This window comes from Aristolochia californica, unplaced genomic scaffold (genome assembly GCF_029961685.1).
Source record: "Aristolochia californica isolate CCGP_79_NKW_82.1479 unplaced genomic scaffold, dmAriCali1.0.hap1 SCAF_12, whole genome shotgun sequence".
Classification (NCBI taxonomy): domain Eukaryota; kingdom Viridiplantae; phylum Streptophyta; class Magnoliopsida; order Piperales; family Aristolochiaceae; genus Aristolochia; species Aristolochia californica.
The window spans coordinates 20,586,179-20,605,257 of NW_027181793.1; the positions used below are offsets into that span (position 1 = coordinate 20,586,179).

The 19,079-nt window shown below is 35.4% G+C and overlaps 2 protein-coding genes across 2 annotated transcripts; both read right to left on the minus strand.

The window, feature by feature from the left end:
* Positions 1-710: 710 nt before the first annotated feature.
* Positions 711-10,880, minus strand: LOC137946975 (peroxidase 43-like). Its single transcript, XM_068793264.1, has 5 exons — positions 10,852-10,880; positions 1,793-1,958; positions 1,513-1,692; positions 1,224-1,386; positions 711-1,132 (listed from the first exon to the last, which is right to left on the minus strand). The coding sequence occupies exons 1-5, from the start codon at positions 10,878-10,880 to the stop codon at positions 711-713; spliced, it is 960 nt and encodes a 319-aa protein (XP_068649365.1).
* A 2,498-nt stretch (positions 10,881-13,378) lies between these two features.
* On the minus strand, positions 13,379-14,452 carry LOC137946676 (purine permease 1-like). The gene has a single exon (XM_068792999.1). It carries the CDS (start codon positions 14,450-14,452, stop codon positions 13,379-13,381), a length of 1,074 nt encoding a protein of 357 aa, XP_068649100.1.
* Between the last annotated feature and the right edge of the window lie 4,627 nt (positions 14,453-19,079).

Genomic DNA, 19,079 nt, shown 5'->3' on the forward strand with positions numbered 1-19,079 from the left:
GGACTGGTTCCATTATGTAAATTTTTCATTGTATGAACAATGTTATTTCAATGAAATTCTTAATTAATGTGATGTTTTTTCTCATATTTATGTGCACTTTAATTTTGAGAAAATTCATCTGTGTTGGAGCAAGAGTAAACATAGGGTTTATTCATAAAGTATAAGTAATACATACATAGTAATACATGGAAGATAATACTCGTCATTAGAGGACCTATCGCCATGATTCATGTATTTATTACTTAAATTCAGATTATCGATGGGTTTAAGATTATATTAGAAGTTTGGACCAAGTGGGAGAATGTTAACCGTTTTTATGAGAAACTGTTTTCTCATTAACATGGCCTCAAACTTCTGGTAGTTGCAACTCCCTTGGTAACACGAAGCCATGAATAACCTTGATGGGAGGTTGACTTAGTTAATGGTGTTCGGTCCCCTGTCTCATCACTCAAGCCCCTTCAATTGAGCCATTTTCGTGAGTGCTCAGAGATCGGAAGCGCCGAACAGAGAACGGAATTTGAAGCGTATGGAAGGTTGTATGATTTAGCTTCCATTTAATTTATATGATGAATTTCATGTTGTTATTAGAAATTCATATTTAAGGCTTACAATTCCAGCTGTGACAAAATTAGCCTCTGTAAGCTCAGTTCTATAGAAGTTAATATACAGTATTCATCTGCACTAAAAAAAAGCACTTGTTCTTGTAATAATCAATTAAATTGGGAACAAACCTGCCTTATCTCTCCCCTGGAACCAGTTTTCACACCAATCTGACCCATTTTCACAATTGATTCAGTGAAATCTGATTCAAAAAATGGCCTAAATACCCCACTTAGAAATCCCATATAGGAATCAACCACTGTTGTTGTCGAGTCATCGTCGTAAAGCTTAGCATCTGTTTCAATAACTCCAAATCCATCTCTGATGTTTCGTAGGATACTATCATCAAAGCTGAACTCACTTTCCCGATCGAGGGCTAACCGGACATTGACGTTACCGTTTTTAGGACACCTTGCCATGAGTTCCGGTAGGAATTCCGGGTTGATCGATGGATCGGAACCACTGCCTGGGCTGAAGTCGTACAGTCTTCTCTGTAGGAAGAAGCATGCAGTGGTTCCAATGGTATGTGCAGCTGAAAGTTGAAGTTTTCGTCACATACTTACGTTAAATGGATTGTGTTTTATGAATTTTATAGTGTAAATGGATTTTAGTTGTACGAGTACCACTGAGAAGAACTAAATCTTTCTCGGAAAGCCCTTTCTGAAAGAATTTGGCCTTGATCTCTTGGATTGAGTCCTCCACCTCCGGCATGTTATCGGCGTCTGAAACGTTAGAAATCCGGCCGTCTCGTCTACCAGTCGGAACCTGGTAACTTGGTCCATTGCTCTGCAACCACTAGCAGGAGGTAATTGCGTTATAACAGTAAATTTCCAATCTGGTTTCACTTTTAGATTCAAATTTATCGATCGCAAAAATGTAAAGAAAGACTATTTTACTTCCTGGAGCATGTACCAGAACAATGGAGTCTCGAGCGGCTAATGCTACAATGTCTGCGCAGGAGACGGTACCAGGACACTCGGTTTCCAATTGGGTCTTTGCATCCTCGATCATTTGGAATCCGCGTAGTCCTGCATGATTTGGTGATTCCATCTCTGCCTGCAGCCTTCTGATGAGTACCGATCCATCACAACCCTGATCAACATCAGAAATTTACAAAAAAATTTAAACCAATTTATGAAGTCTTTGATAAGCAATATACAGAGAGAAAGCGAGAGAAAGAGAGATCAGAGACCCTGACGAAGCAGTCATGGTAATGCAACCTCAGCAGCGCTGCTGCAATGGTGGGATCCCTTTGAACAGCTTCAGAGACGACAGAACTGATGATGTCCTCCGCATTTGGACAGGTAGAAGAGTAGAATCCCACCACGAGCTGCCCACCTACAACGCCCAAAAGACTGCTAACTAGAGCGGAAACAAAAGTGATAGACCAGGCAGTTGTCAGAACAAACTTCGCTGACGCCATGAGGAAGAAAGAAAGAAGCGTTGCAGAGGAAGAATAAAGGTGTCGGCGTTTAATATAGCTTCAGTAGTGACAGGAGAAAAGAGGATTGAAAAGCTTCAACTAACAAAGTACATGATGTGTGGCTTTTTTCTCCATCTCTGTCTCGTACAGAAAGAAGATGGAGAGAGATAGCTGAACAGGACTGCCACCTTGCACGAATTTAAGTTCATCCATGTGATCTGTACGTGAATGCCACAACTTCCTATCTTTGGTTCTACTAAAATTTGCAGTCTCGGATACCCAAAACAATCAGAGTTATGGTTTGTTTTTAACAGTTTTTTCCTATCCGCGTGATTCTTCCCTTTGCTCACTTGGTTTTCAGTTTCTTGGGTTCTCATATTTCATTCAAGATTCCTTACAGTCGTCGTCCCAATAAAGAAAGAAGAAAGGACAACTGAAATTTCTGCGACAGTGAAGCAATTTGGAAGATACAATTTATATACCGCTTTACTCTGTTGGGGTGGATTGAATAAAATACAGGATAAACTCCGGCATACAGTCACGAACACATATTGGAACTGGGTGCATGTCAGAAACGCAAAATAGATAATTGTTTTCTTGATTGAATCTGCTGGATGGGCTAACAAATCTATGCACTCACCCGATAATTCATGGGAAAAGTCCCCGTGAATCTCAGTTTCATGCCCAGCCCCATGATTGATAGAGTATATTGTAAAAGAAAGGTTATGAGACATCTCCGAGTAGTTGAATTTTGATGATAACAAATACATACATCTTACACTAATTCTTGAATGAGACTTTTACAGAAAAGAAAACATCTTTAGAATTTTTGAAAAGTGGATTCGAACCCATTTGAATGCAAAAAAGTGAACACCACTTGCAGAAAATTTGGGAATTAAAAATGGAGTCAAACTTTCCTTTGGATTCCATACCATTAGGGAGGAGGATTCAAATCAAAGGATTGAAATAAGAATATAAGGAAGGAAAGATTCGGACACAAGTTACAAGATGCAAATTATTAAGTTCGTAGAGAAAAGAAAAAGGATGCTAATCCAAGTTATAGAAAATTATGGAATAAAAAATGGATTTAAACCGTCCTGAAGACATACATTATAGGAGTAAAACCAATGGGTGGATTTGACCCCATCTGGGTGAAAAATGAAAAAGAAAAAGGATGTGAACCTTGTAGCAAGTAAAAGTCTAAGCAATGGAACTGAGGGGGGGATTCGATTGCAAAATCATACTATTGGAAGGAATAGATCTGAATCCTTGGCACTCGATTCAACTTACTACAGAAATTCAACTGTTCATAATAACTGAAGTAGACTCACGGGGCCACAGGTTTCCTAGTTTTTTAAGTGCTACCAACAGTTCAGTAGCAAAAATAGGATTTATTGATTATTTTTCCATAATTTTGAGAAAAAATTACCTATTTTTATCAAATATAAAAAACAACTTTACCAACTTATAATGGCTAGTTTTTTTTTTTAACATAAAAAATGCATTATATATATCAACTAAGCCCAAAGTTCAAGACATGCTTGCTCACATGAATTTCTAAGCTCCCAAGTGCTCTCAAGTGTTTTATGAAAATGCTAGTGTCGTTAAGAGTCAAGAAGTATTTTTTTGGTAGAATTTCACATTGAAACCTATGTATTTATAAACATCGATTTTAAAATCTAATTTAAATACTTGGTTTCTAAATTTTGGAAGCTCAATTCTTTACTATCATATCAATTAGGCTTTAATTTTCATATCAATTGATAGTTTTTTTTTAAAAAAAACTTCGCATATTGCCAATATTTCTAAGTTATCAAGTGCTTTCATTTTGAAATCTAAATTAATAATGTTGTTGAAATTGCTGGTATATTCATCCTCGGATTGGGGTAATCAATTTTTATACTGGATTGTCATATTTGTTAAGCAATCCAAACCTATACAAGAGAACATCTACATACACTGACATGCAAAAGAAGATACAATTACGGAAGGGAACATCTAAATGCAAAGACATATAAAGAAGGATACATCTACCATGCAAAATCATGTAAAGGTGGCAGAGGAAAGCATGACAAAGGAGGCAATGTCACCATGCAAGACCATGCAAAGGTGATGTCCACCTCACCCATGCATGAATCTAGAAGACTCCTCTCCAACAATCACATGAGGGCCCCACTAAAACTTTTAAAGCTACTCAAGATCTCCTACAAATCATGAACAATCTACCCAAATTAATAAAAAAATACTCCCAAATCACTCAATCAAAGGGAGAGAATCAAGGCCAAATCAATCACTTAAGAGGAGAAAATCAAGATCCAAGAATCATGGGAGAAGAAATGAAAGAACAACACATTGATTGAAGGAAGATCAAATTGATTTGTATAAAAATGTCATGACACCTAGATGACACTACACATGGGGACATGAGTGGTCTTTTTATTAGTTTTGAAAAACTAAATAAAACAATGTAAACTCACTTCACTCTTTTAATTCAAGTCATTCAAAATTCCGTCCATTTTGGCTCCCTCTTTTGGTGTTGGTCTCGAGTGCTTTCAAGCACTTCCCATTTATTCATTCATGGGAGCCTAAAGTTTCTAATGGTATCAGAGTAGGTACTCACACTTTATTATCATAAGATCCTAAATTCGTTACCTCTCTTCTTCTCTTTCACACTCTCCATCTCTCGTTCTTCTTCTCTCTTACATCTTCACTCTCGTTTTTCTCTCTTTCTCCTTCTTGTGTGATTAACTACTTTATTATCATAGGATCCTAAATCTAACAAGAGAGTATTTCTAAACTTTTTTTAGTACAATAGTGAATATGGAGCTTTATGTCATACAGTGCATGTATACAATCGCTTTACAATGAATGATCAATCAATGTACTGATTTTTTGCAAACAAGAAAAAATGACTAGTTTGGCTTGGAAAAGTTATACCACCAAACCATACATAAAGAAGTTAATGTGTTTTTATAGGCAAATCCTATGAGTATTTACTCTGAATCTTGCAAAACTTCTCAAAAGAGCTCTATAGTGAAAGAGAGAGCCTAACCTTGCAAAATCCTTTCCTCTTTCCATTCCTTTCCTTGCTTTACATTCTAGACAAGCTTCTCCACTCCATCTTGTACTATTAAAGAAGTGGAAGCATGGATCTCTCAAGGAGAAGGAGCTCTCCGAGTAAAGGGTGTAAGTTTTCCTTTTTTTTGTTTTCAATTTATGAAAAGTTCATCTAGAACCTATGCAATCTAGATAGAAAGAGCCAACTAGAGATAGAATCTAGCACCATTATCTCGGGGAGATTGTGATTGTAAAAGCGTATCTTGAGCAACACATGGCTTAAAGAGGGTCAAAATTTTTAGTGTGTACATTCTAGCTATGAGAGCTTTAAAATAGTGGAATTTCCAAATCAAGGGTTCTTGGGTGGTGAATGCCATTAGGAGAGCATCGATAAAAAAATTATTCTTGTGTTATGGTGTATAAATGTTTATTTTCAATCGAAATTATGAATTTGCATAATATTTTATTTACACACCTTACATAGCTTTTAATTTGAAATACTCAATCCTCCCCCATCTTGAGAAGCTATCTAGGCCAAAAATTGGTATTAGAGCAGGATAAACACTTAAATGAAATCAAAATCCACTTGATTTTAAAAAAGATTAAATGACATCTCAAGATAAATTGCTCCTTCCCAAAGAACAATCCACCTACCAACCTCCTTTGTTTAATGGAACAAACTATGGATATTGGAAGGTAAGAATTGAATAATTTCTTCAATCCATAGATTGGGACATATGGCATGTAACCAAGAATTGTCCTTTTGAGCCTCAAAAGCTTGAAAATATCATTCCAGTTGCAAAAGAATTCAATGAGCTGACCAGGGAAGATAAAGAGCGGCTCAATACAAACTTTGAGGCAATAAACCTTTAGTTATGTGCCTGACCGAATCAGTTCAATAGGGTCTCCACATGTAAGACCTCCAAGGATATTTTGGAAAAATTAGATGTCACACATGAAGGAACCATTAGAGTTAAAGACTCTAGAATTAGCTTGTTGATAGCCCAATACAATGAATTCAAAATGAAACTAGGCGAGTCAATAGCTTATATGAACTCTAGGTTCACTCATATAATTAATGAATTGAATATCCTAGGAGAAGAGATTTCCTTGTATAGACAAAACAACAAGTTTCTCAAGGCACTTCCCAAGTCATGGGACATGAGGAAGACCACTATTCGTAATGTGAACTTTAGATCTATAAGCTCGAAAAAGCTACTAGGAATCCTTCTCACATATGAGATGGAACCTCAAGATGTTGACAAAGAGTAACCCAAAAGAAAAACGATTGCTCTTATGGCCAAGATGAGTACTGAAAGCAACTCTAGTGAAGAAAACTCTAATGAGATGTGTTTTATAACTAGACATCTTCGAAGAATTTATAGGAAAAAGAAGAATTTTAGAAAAGGCAACTCAAAATGACAAATTTTATAAGAAAGTTGATGTTTTATAACTTTCGCTTCTATCTAAAAACCTAAACAAGACTTTATCATGCTCGACTTGATTAATTTGTCCATCCGTAGATTTGTCCATTGTAGAACTCTTACTCTACTTCTTGTAGAGCTTAACACTTCTTCGTTTTAATTTGAAAATTATGAATAATATAATTTAAAAAATAACTCCTCTCAATCAATAGACATTTAAAATGAAATGTTGACTCTCATAGGATGAATCACGATCGATCTTAACTTTCCACATTGTGTTGTTGTGTATCATATAATTTGTACATGTACAAGACTCATAAGTATAAATAGCTCAATCCTCAAAATCCAAAGTTATTTGAGATCTCTTCTTCATATTTCTCTTCACTTTTTATTTATTATTTTGTTTCTTCATGGAATCAAAGTAAGTTCAATAAATATTTCTTCTAAAAGTTTGTCTTTTTTTCCCCCTAAATTGATGGTTGAACATTTATTCATTCATTTTCTTTCAATATTTGAAGCAATGCTTGAGCTTATACATCACATCCAATCATTATATCCTATTTTGAATGAAGAAATCAAGATTTAGAGTTGGAATATATTTGGACTGCTCAATTATGAAACCAAATCCAATAAGAACAAAAAGGCAACTAGTGTCTAATATTTGGACGTGTGGGCCTTCCTTGGTCGTGTGGGTTTGGGCCCATCTTCTAACACTCCCCCTCAAGTTGGGGGTGAGATAACATTATAAATGCCCAGTTTGATGCAAATGATGTATAAAATATTCCTGTATAAAATGGCAATCCACCATATCTTCCAAAACTCCCCCTCAAACTGGTGATCTCTTTGTTCTTTTCCAAGAGACCCAACTGGCATAATATAAGTGAGTAATAAGACATCGTTCTATACTCCAGTCAAATGGTCATAGTCAAAAATACTTTCCACTCAATTTCATAGGTGAAAATGTAGCCCTGCTGTGGGGCACGTCTACCCACTTTCTCGAGTAGCTAAAAAAACACCTCTTGGGTGAATAATAGACTTGGGCACACTCCTATCCTCTGTAGGTGGTGGGTCTATAGGCATTACTTAGAAGTGTAGTAATAAACTCCTTCATCACGATGTCCCTCCACAGGGCATCGATTTCAAAAGGTTGGAGTAAAAATGCTAAATAAGGAGGTTAAAGAGTAATCACCGAAAGATAATATTCTGGGGCTGCCATGTGCTTTTTTCTTCATCGGAGTAACCAATGCTAACAACAATCGGCAACCGAGAAGTCCTTCAATAATAATGTCTTAATCAGAGAGACATAATTGCAACTACTGAAATGAGCTTGGGCCCATATAACACATACCAAATAATAAAAATCTTTAAAAAGGATCCATGCAATAATACGTAAATAGTCCATCACTAAATAGGAAAGCTGCACCAAATAATATGTTGGAACCAAGTAATTAGTTGCCAATACGTCAAGATAATAATCTAGTCGGAGACAAGGGACTCAGTTGAGCCCTGTTAGGTATCAAACCCATATTGCCGAGTCGTGGAAGGAATCGGTAGAGAACTCGGGACCCAGACACATATACAGAAGCAATAAGCAAGTGAGCCGAATCAGATTGACAGGCCGAGTTGACCCCGAGTGAGTGAATCAAGGCTAGTAATAGACTGCTTATAAATAAGTTGAACCAAGTGTTGTTTGATAATCAATAAATCTAAAAATCTCCAATGTGTTTATCCTTCATACTTCTTATATTCTCCCCCTCAAGATGGGAGATAATGTCAATGGTCCCAGATTGAAGTCAACAATTTTTTTTCAAGCTCGAGTACTAATCCACCAGTTGTATAATCTAGTAAAAGAAGCAAATCTCTCTTTTGATATATATTTCTCCATATAAAGTCTCGTTCTTGATGACATAAAATGACTCAAAAGTTAAATTTTTATGTTGTTGCAAGAAACATTTGTGCTGTTCAGATGTCGATTTCATTTTCTAGAAAAATCTGATTTCAATGATTCTTTTTGAGTATGAAACTAGACTCAAATATCTTTCCAATGATAAATAATTTAATATATGAAACATACGATAACAGAGTTAAAAAAACCAATGAAAAACATAAATTGGGAAAAAGAGTAAAGGAAAAACAAGAAACTCCTATTTTTTTTTTTTTTTCCTTCTTCCTCCCTTTCTTTTTCATCTTCTTCTCCTTTTGCATCTCAGATCATTACCTGCTCTAATACCATGTTAAAACTTAGAATTCCATGATGTATAATCATAGTAGAAGAGGATTAAGGGGTACGAAGAAGAAGAAGAATTGTAGAGAGAAGGTTTTAGGAGGAGAAGAGGAAGAATGACGAATTTGGGCTGGGTTATTCAGATGGTCTTTGGCTTGGTCATTCGAATATTTATGCTACCAGAAATTTCCTTTGGAGTTTTTTGAGCTGCATGACAATCTTAATGTACATCAATAGTAACTTAAGTATATGGAAAGAGATCTTGCCAGCATTGTCCAATATTCTCCCTTTTTTTATGATGATGGAATAAAATTCACTGTTCTATTTTATCTACTTTTCCTTAAGTACTTTTTATCTCTCCTTTGTTCTTAAATATTCTACATATTCCATGCTTGCAATTGTTCATAATCAGCTCACAAGAATAAAATGACTGGCTGAGGACTCTGAGGGTAATTTTACTTGTGGACTTGAGCTAGAAATAGCTCCACATTCACCTTTACCTACTATATCACCTCCTAGACTCTACATCTCAACCTCCAAAGGGTAGTCTCTTTCATCCTCATTTCCCTTTGGGCTATATAACTCCCTTCTTATCTTCCATCTCATCATTTTTTATTTATCCTAAATTTATTTACTAACGAAAATTTCTTTAATTATTTTTAAGTTTTTTTATGAAAATTAATTTGCAGAAAAATATTTCATCAGTAGTAATTTTAAAATTTTAATTAAAATATTTTAATATAGATTTTCTTGTAATTTTTTTAAAAAATATTTGTTGGAAATAATTTGTTGATAAATATTTTATTTTTATTTAGAAAATTATTTTTCAGTGAATTTTTGTTGTTGATTATTTTTCAAATTAAAATTTTAATTTTATTTTTATTTTCCCGTCTAAAATTGTTAATAAAATAAAGTAAAAATTTGACAAAATAAATTTAAATTTTTATTGATATAGCCTAATGTACTATAATGTACACAAAAAAAGTCAAATATAAAAAATATATAATAAAAAACATAAAATTAGTGTGATATGAAGGACTAAAGTGGGAGGAACATTTTTTGTTGTCTGGCTGCTTCAAATTTGATTCTCTAATAGCTCCAAAAGTTGAAGGTGAAAGTGTGTGTATGAAGGTGATTTGTGAATTAACAGGGAATTGACAGTTTTACCTTGTAGCACATCAAATGGTAGTCTATTTATCAAATAAACTATTATAGGAAATGGTGGTGCTTTCCTGTAATACATAAGATCAAGACTGAAAGGCTTTGTTCATGTAAATCTAGAGGATGGGGGGTAGGGGTGGGGGAATATGTTTACTACAATTTTCTTAAAATTGGGCTAGTCATTTTGGGATGGGCCTTGGACCCAACTTCACATGGTATTAGAGCAGGTGCTCATACGTGGGCCTCCACCCAAATTGTCCATGTGTGAGAACCATAAAAGAGGGCCTACGCATGAGAGAGTATTAAAGAAAATAGTCCCACATCAATTAGTGAGTACACAAATCTTGAGTTTTGTTGGAAGATGGACCCAAGCTCACACGACCAAGGAAGGACCATATATCCAAGTGTGTTGGAAGATGGGCTCAAACCCATAAGACTAAGGAAGGCCCACATATCCAAAAGTGTTGGAAGATGGGCCCAAGCCCATAAGATATGGGACCCACCATGATCACATGAGGTGGCATAAGAATCTTACACAATAAGAAGTCTAACAGAGCCACAATTATTATGGAAGCAGGTCTCATAGAAAAGTTTCAGTTTAAAGGTATTTTACTCATGTTAGTCTTCTATTTATATTGGGTTATTTAATTATGCTAGGACTTATCTTTAAGTGTTAGAGTTTGGGTGTAATTGGGACAAAGGAAGTTTAATTGTAATTGGACTTTACTACCTTCCTCTATTATAAATAGAGGTTCATGTACTTTGATTATATGAAGTCAATGAAGTTTTTCTTTTTTCCATAAATTCAACAAGTTTATTAGTTGGGAAAGAGACTTCCTAACTGGGTTAGTCATTTTGGGGTGGGCCTTGGACCTAACTTCATATGGTATTAGAACATGTGCTCATATGTGGTCCTCCACTCAAACTATCCACACGTGAAAACCATAAAAGAGGGCTTATACGTGAGAAGGAGTGCTAAAAATAGTCCCATATGGATTAGTGAGTACAAGGATCATGAATTTATTAGTTGAAAAAAAGGCTTCCTAACTTGGCTTGTCATTTCGGGATGGCCCTTGGACCCAACTTCATATGGTATTTGAGCAGGTACTCAAACGTGGGCGCCTTCACCCAAGTTGTCTATAAGTAGAGCCACAAAAATAAGTTTACACGTGAGGGGAGTGTTAAAGGATAATTCCATATAGATTAATGAGTAAAAATATCTTGATTTTATTAGTTGGGAAAGATGCTTCCTAACTATAAGTCATTTTGGGATAAGTTTTGGACCCAAATTCACAATAATGAACAAGAAATTAAATTGTGTCACACATGTTTATATGGGAGGGCCAATCTCTGATGCCGTAGAAAATCAAAGATGGTCATAAACATTGCTTGAACTTTACTTGGAAAGACATCAAGTTTGTCTATACGCTCCCATTGAGTGAAATAAGGATTTAGGAAAGAGGGGTTTCCATGGAGGAGGGAGAGCAAGAGGATCGCATGCTTCTGAAGATTCTTAGAGCAAAAAATGGCTTCCCACTAATCTTTTCATATGACAATTATTATCATTGAGTTTAGTGGAGATTATGGAAGTGATGCATGTAAAGATCGAAGAGGAATTGGGCAAGGAGAGAGCCAACGAAGAAGGTCATGAGAGAGAGTTGTGGGAGAGAAGAGAAAGAGGACAAATTCTTTAGGTTGGGAGAGAATTTTTTTTGTAGAATAGAAATGTGGATTTATAATTGGTGTGTGTGAAGGAACTATCCTAGTTCTAAAGGAATAACCACTGGCTCAAAGTTTCTTTGGCAAAGATATGTTAAAGAATTGTCTTTTTACATGATTCTTTTAGAAACTTTCTAAACAATCTCCTAAAGTTTAGTGATAGAAGAGAGTGAACTTGATAATCTTTTGAAAGAGGATGAGTTACCTTGGATAAGGTCTCCAATGGCTCTTGCACAAGAGAAAGTTGACGCTCTTATGAGGTTTTGATGGGGCATATATGTTTGCTAACAATGGTGTTTTTAACATTGTGGAGGTCTACATACTAACCCATGCTCTTATACCATATTAAATTGGGTCCAAAGTTCATCCTAAATTTGGTAATTTACCTTTAAATGTATGTCCTAGTATGCTATGTTTATTTTATTATAAAAATTATGTGCAAATTAAGATATTTTGGTCATTTATTTAGAAATTTATGGTTATAACTAAATCTAATAACTGGTTTTTTTAATGTAATGCACCCATTTAAAATAGCTATGGCCAAAGAGTTTTTTTATGGAGAAGAAGTCTTTGATAAAAGCATTGTCAGGAAGGCATTATTAATATGTTAGGCCGGAAACTATCCCACTCTTTTAGTTTGGTGCTTTTTTCTCTGAGTACTGCCAAACCGTAAGGGTGGATCCTACAATTCTTTGTTCTGTTGCTGCCATTGTTTTCAACCAAAATTTTCCAGGTGTTTGAGACCAAATCAAGTCGAAGAATGGCCATGCTAGTCACATCGTTCGTTGTCCTCTTCCTTCTGATATACTATTTGACCAAGTAAGCTACAAGTAAATTTGAGTACGGGTAAGAAGAACTATGGGGAGGACTGCGTTTTTGCCTGATGACGCTTTATGATGTGTAGTCTCTCGCGATCTGAATCAATTTGAGGATACATATATACAACAATTTCATGCCAATATATGAATTTCCATAATTACTCCATTAACTTTTGGAGTTGACCAAGGAAAAGTTTACGGGCTTGGTAAAATGACTTGCATGTTAGCAGATTTGTCTCGGATCTGAGAAGAGACGGGTTCCCTTGGATTGGATTTACAAGCTCATCTTTGATGTTCTATTTGGTGAAGTTTGTTAAATTCACCTTTTCGATGTTAAACCATACCCACATATAGTCCCGCTTACACCGCAGACCCTTAAGCATCACCTAACATCCAGTTCAATACAAATAACCCAGCTTGAAAAAAGCACCAAACATATTCCTTCTGTAATATGTTTATGGATATCATCAGCTTGGAAAATTATTAATTATTCCCATCGTTGGTGAACAATCGGCATTGAAAATGATCTTTAGCAGTCTTATACATATACTTTTCAAAGCAATGTAGTCTTAAAAAAAATGTAGATGTGAGAGAAAGTCTTAAAAAAGAGTAGTCTCACATAGATGAATTAGTAATGCTCTTCGGTTTATTAGTTGGGACAGAGGCTAAGGGTGGGTTTGTGTTTCCAAATGCAATGGTCAAGACTCGTGAAGAGAAAATGCAGCCAAATGATGAAGGCAAGTACCCAAAAAGTCAAGATGAACAATTCACCTGGTCAATCTATCAAACTAATCAACAGAAAATCCCTTATTTCATCGTGGGAGAATATTCTTACATTTGAATTCAAACGCATGCAATACAATTGATGCAATGCAACATCGCAATTTCAATTAGCTCAAAATACAAATATTGGTGTTTGGGAAATGTGACTTGAAGACAAAATTCACAGATTTTACTTCGATTCAGCTTTGTTCTCCTGCTTCTTCTCGCCTCTATAGGCTCCATAAAAGTAAGAGGTGAAACCCCAGATGCAGAGAGCCAGTGCCATTCCCTTCTCTCCTGTGAACTTTTCATGGTAGATTATCACAGCAGCAACCTCAGTCATTGGAAGGAGAGTAGCTGTTAGCACACCTGAGAAAAGAGAGGTTGTGCAGAAAATAACTCCCAACATCCCCACGAACAGAAACTGAAATGCTACTGCACAGCAAGCTAAGACTACGTAATACTTGACTTCTCCGAGCTCATAGGCCCTGGCTTCCCTGGCGATTTCTGAAAAATCATTGTTTATCAGCATCCCGATCGTGCAGAAAACAGTGGCAAAGAAGGTGGTGCCGAACTGAAACTGCATCACCACTGAGTAAGTAATGGCTCTGCTTGCCTTCGTGTAGGCAGTCTCGATGCAAGGCAGAAGGAATCCAAGAAGTGATGCTGCTCCCAGTGTTATGACGAAACCCAACAAGTATTCGCCGTTTGTAACGCCTGGAGGTCTGTCTCCATTCTTCCTGATGCCCAGAAGGATGGCTCCGAGCGTCATCAACACAACGGCGTTAATGGAGTAAGGGGTGAATTTCTGCTTGACGATGATGAGAGCGAAGAAAGCCGTGAATGCAAGCTGGGTGGAGAAGAGTAAGGAGGAGGTCGAGACGGGAAGGTACGACAAGCCTAGGGAGTACATGAAGTTGTCAAGGCCGATGAAGAGGCCAATGACTGCACTGGAAATCAGAAGCTTTGGTTCCGCCCAGAACGGGACGCCTGCAACCTTACTGCGACAGAATAGAACAGACAGTGGGATCAGAAGGATCGGAAACCCGGCTGTCTGAATCCAGCTCGCTACCCATTTTCTGTTGCCTCCATGGAGATAGTAGAGCCTTATTAGCAAAGGCCCTCCAATGGTTCCCACAGCTGCAGCCGCAACGTTGAGCAAGAGGATCCACAAGCTGATATGGCGTTTTGGTGCCACATCCATCTCAGTATTCTTGTTTTCAGGACTGAGAGATCCTTCCTCCAAGCTCCTTTCTCTCTCCATGGCCATAGGTTTCGTTTCCGAACAAGGAGAATTGGGTGTCTTTCAGTTAAATCTCTCGTCTTTTCTGCAATTATCTGATTTTGATGGATGGGGAAGGACGAAGAGAGGAGCTAATTATTTATAGTGTCTTTGTTTCACTTTATGTACCTACTTCGAAGCACGATATTTGTCCTTGCTCCATTGTTTCTCACTGAAAGAAAGCTTTCGTTTAGAAGTAGTAAATCTCGCAGCAGTCGTGCTTGACCACATACAAAAGGCTTTCTGAAAATAACAAGATCACAGAGCCCTGCATCAGCATCCATCAAGATTAAACAATGGAACTACAGTCAGTTCATAGCAACATACATGTACTTGATAATATCTACTTGGGGAACGGTTGATATTGATGGTCAAAGTTCAAATAAGTCTGCTGTGGTAAAGTTTTCTGCCAAGATCAGTGTCATCAGAACTACGCCATATGCCTCATGGCCATCTGTTGCACGGAAAAAAGTAATCTCCGTTGTAGAAGATCCAAAAAGGCTTTGCGAGCATTTTCTTGGTGCCGTTGAAACCAAACTTCCCACTACCTACGCAAGCCTCAGCAAAGTGGTGACTGTGAACAGTGAGGCGGTTTCTGCTCGAGAAGAACGAGAGTGATGATTCTAAGCTGGGGTCGGCTTAAGAACCATAAAGAACATGGGCAAATAAAAAGCTATGAATCTTTACACTGACAGAGTTGCAGAGACGGGAACGGTCGATTATTGGCAGATGTTGATCAATCATTCTAGTGGTAATTCAACTAAGTTGACTTTTAAAGCATGAGAATGTTTTAATCTAAGTACTCTAACTTGTTTCAAAGGATGTTAATGATATACTTAAACATGTTTATATGCCATTTATGACCTAAAGTTCCATATTCATAATTGTACTTAAATGAATACTCTCTTTCATTTCTGACTGAGTTTAGGAATACCCATCTACATGTGAGGCATCATGAAAGTGAGTCATTTAGGAATACTCTCTTACCTTTGACTGAGTCAGTATGGAATTCAAGGTTTGTGACCCATCAAAAGAAGAAGAAAAAACCAAGTGATATGCCTTCATGTGTATTCAAGGTCCAATACAATGTTCAAGTTGCCTTTGGAGGCTACCAAGAGTCTGAATTCCTCAAAACTCATGTGCCAACATTTTGTTGTAGTTGGGTGAACCACGATACTTGAGCTACCTCTCTGGAGAGTCAATAGGGGAGACACAATAAGACACTGGAGAGTCAATATTCACCTAGTCGATTAGTCAAAGAAGAAATCCGCCTGCAGCCTTAATTTCGACGCAGATACCTGGTCTTTCATCTTGTGCAATTAAAACTTAAAAGGACTACTTGATATGAGAATAGAATTCCGAACACGCAGGCTGCTTTCAAATCCAAATATTGACATTCAAATGGAAAAAAAAAAAAAAAAACTGCACAGCTGATACAAACAGCACCATTCGAAAGCTACCTCTCTTGACCATCAACTTCGACAATTCCTACAAGAAATGAAGTTCACTGTAGTTAGTCATTACTGAAATTTACTTGTTTCAGTTGTTTGTGCAGCAGCAAGGAGAATCAACATCTACTTGATGATGGTCTCCACTTTCACCAAACCTAAGATGGCTGCAGTCTTTCCGCCACTTTTTTAAATACAAAAGTTGGCTGGCTTGAAATCAATGGCTGATCACCAAAATTCTCAAGGCTTGCAGCCAAAGTCAATGAAAGTACTCCAACAGGATAAATAAAGGGAACTTTCGTAAATTACCTAATTAAAATTTATTATTTAGAAAATAGCTTGTTTAGTAATTACATAATTAAAATTACCTAATTAAATTATCTAATCAATAATGACAGGTGTTAATTAGATTAGAAAAAAATTAATAATAAATAGAAGCAAATAAAACATGTACAAACAAATAAAAATTTTAAAAACAAAAATATCTTAAATCATTAATGAAGGTGTTAATTAGAATATAAGAAGATTTCTAATAATTAATATATATATATATATATTTATTAATTTTATTATAATGATGTGGTAGACAGTTATGTTTTGATGACATGACAACAAACGTGAACGTGACGGTTACATGGCAAGTTCTAATTTTGTATGGCAACATGGTAGATGACATGGCACCACATCGTCAGTTTTGACTGTCCAATGCAGTGTTGTACCAGTCAAAGTTGGGCATTTTCCTAATTAAGTTTCAAAATTGGTTATTTTCCTATATAAATCTTTTTAATTGGGTAGTTTACTAAAATTCCCGAAAATAAAATTAGAAGAACACGATACATATGATTTTATATTATGTAGTTTTGGTTAATTTTCCTTTTGAAGAGGCACAAATCCTAGAATAGCAAACTTGTTGTTTCTAATTTTGAGTTTTATACTAATTATATAGGTTAACACTTAATATATTATAGTAATAACCCTCCTAGGTGTTAAAGATAGTCCCATATGGATTAGTGATTACAAAAATATTGGTTTATTAGTTATGAAAGAGGTTTCTTAACTTGACTAGTCATTTTGGGATAAGTCTTGGACCCAACATCCTATGGTATCATAGTATGTACTCACACGTGGGCCTCCAACCAAATTATCCAGATGTATAGCCACAAAATAGAGCCTTCATGTGAGGGGGAGTATTAAAGAATAGTCCCGCATGGATTAGTGAGTACAAATATCTTGGTTTTATTAGTTGGGAAAGAGACTTCCTAACTTGCTAGTCATTTTAGGATGAATCTTGAACCCAATATCACATTAGGGGACGTTGGTTACTATTTATTGGTAATGTTTGACTTGCTCTACATTACAACTCACCAATACATAACGGGTATGATCTTAAAGGAGATGTCGTGTAAAGTACTTTTTGGTGTTAGTGTGCACAGTAAAAAAATTAGTGGAAAGTGGAGAATGAGCCCGTTACACATGATAAATCACTTTACAATCATCTATGATCGTTAGGTCAACTTTTTGTAAATGGGCAAAATAATGGCTTGTTTGACTCGGGTAAATATCCCACCGCACGTTCACTTGAGAATTTAATGAGCGTTTATTATTCTCTTTAAAAGGTTTGGATCCATAAGTCATTTGCATCTTTAACATGTTTCAAGCATGAATATCCATATTTTTAAACATGTGTAGATAAATCTTTTTCTTATAAAATTCCAAGCTATTAGGGTTGAACAAGTGGAATTTCCCAAACTTGGATAACAAAACTTTTGTGTTCATTTGAGGTGTGTGAATAAATTTTCTTTACTTACATTTCTTATTGCTTTAAAATTTTTTTCATACATAAACTCTAAAATTTTCATTTTGTTGTGATCTATTTGCCTTTTATCTCTTTTTTGTTTACGAGATGAAGGCAAAGTAAAAACTCAAGTTTTGATTTAAGAAAAAAGTATACATCTAAAATGGAAATGCACAATACACAAATGTGGAGAGAGATAATTCCAAAAAGTGTCTGTAATTTTTAGGGATTGTAAACTCTTTGTAGTTTTTATATATTAGGTTTTGCAATTGTTGGGAAAAGGAGGATAATCTGATAGATTTTAATTTAATAAGATAGTTTTATTTAACTTTTAATTAAAAAAATTAAATTAAATTAAAATTAAAAAATTAAATTAATTAAATATAAAAATCATATACCTAAACAACACATGGTTACTTTATAATGTCTAGATACGTAATCAAATTCTTCCTTTTACAATATCTAAATTATCACTCTTAAATTAGTAATTTAATATACTATTAAAAGTCACGAATATAAAAAATAAATAAATAGAATATTTATTAATAAAATAAGATAGATTTTTGTTTAGTCTAAATTAATATAATACTTATAAAATAAAATAAAATAATTTAGTTTAATTAATTATAAAAATAGAATTCTTAAACAAAAATGTTTACTCTAGATACTTGATCAAATTCTTACTTTTACAATATCTTATTTATCACTTTTACATTAGTAATTTAATATAATATTAAAAGTCATGAATATAATAAATAAATAAGGTTGTTTATTAATAATATAATGTGAGTATTTCCATTAAAATCCAACTAAATGAGTTAGTCTCAATGCCGAGCATCGAGTGAAACAACGAGTGAAAGTGAATTTACTTTCACTCGTTTTTTCACTTAATGAAGTGAATTACCTGTGTAATTCGCTTTCACTCTCCACTGACACAATGCACTAACGCTTGTGGAGTCACTTTCCCTAGTGAAAATAAATTACTTGTGTAATTCATTTTTACTCTCCACTTACACAGTGCACTAATGCTTTTGGAGCCACTTTCCCTAGTGAAAGCGAATTCACTTTCACTTACACAATGCACTAACAGGCCCATCTGTGAACATGTCAGGTTGTTGGTTACTTAAAAAAATAACATCCATATCTCTGTTTCCTATCTTCTAATGAACGACTAACAACCTTTTTGGTCTTTTAAAAATTAAAATGGGTGGGTTTATAATCTAGTAGCAATTAGAATTCTCGACCACTAGCTGCCAAGAGGACCATGGAAAGTAGCTTGATGAGATTGTGAAGAAATACCTCAAGTTCATAAATGGTGTACCAGTTAACTTAAGGAAGAAAACAAGAAGAATGCCAAATGATGGTG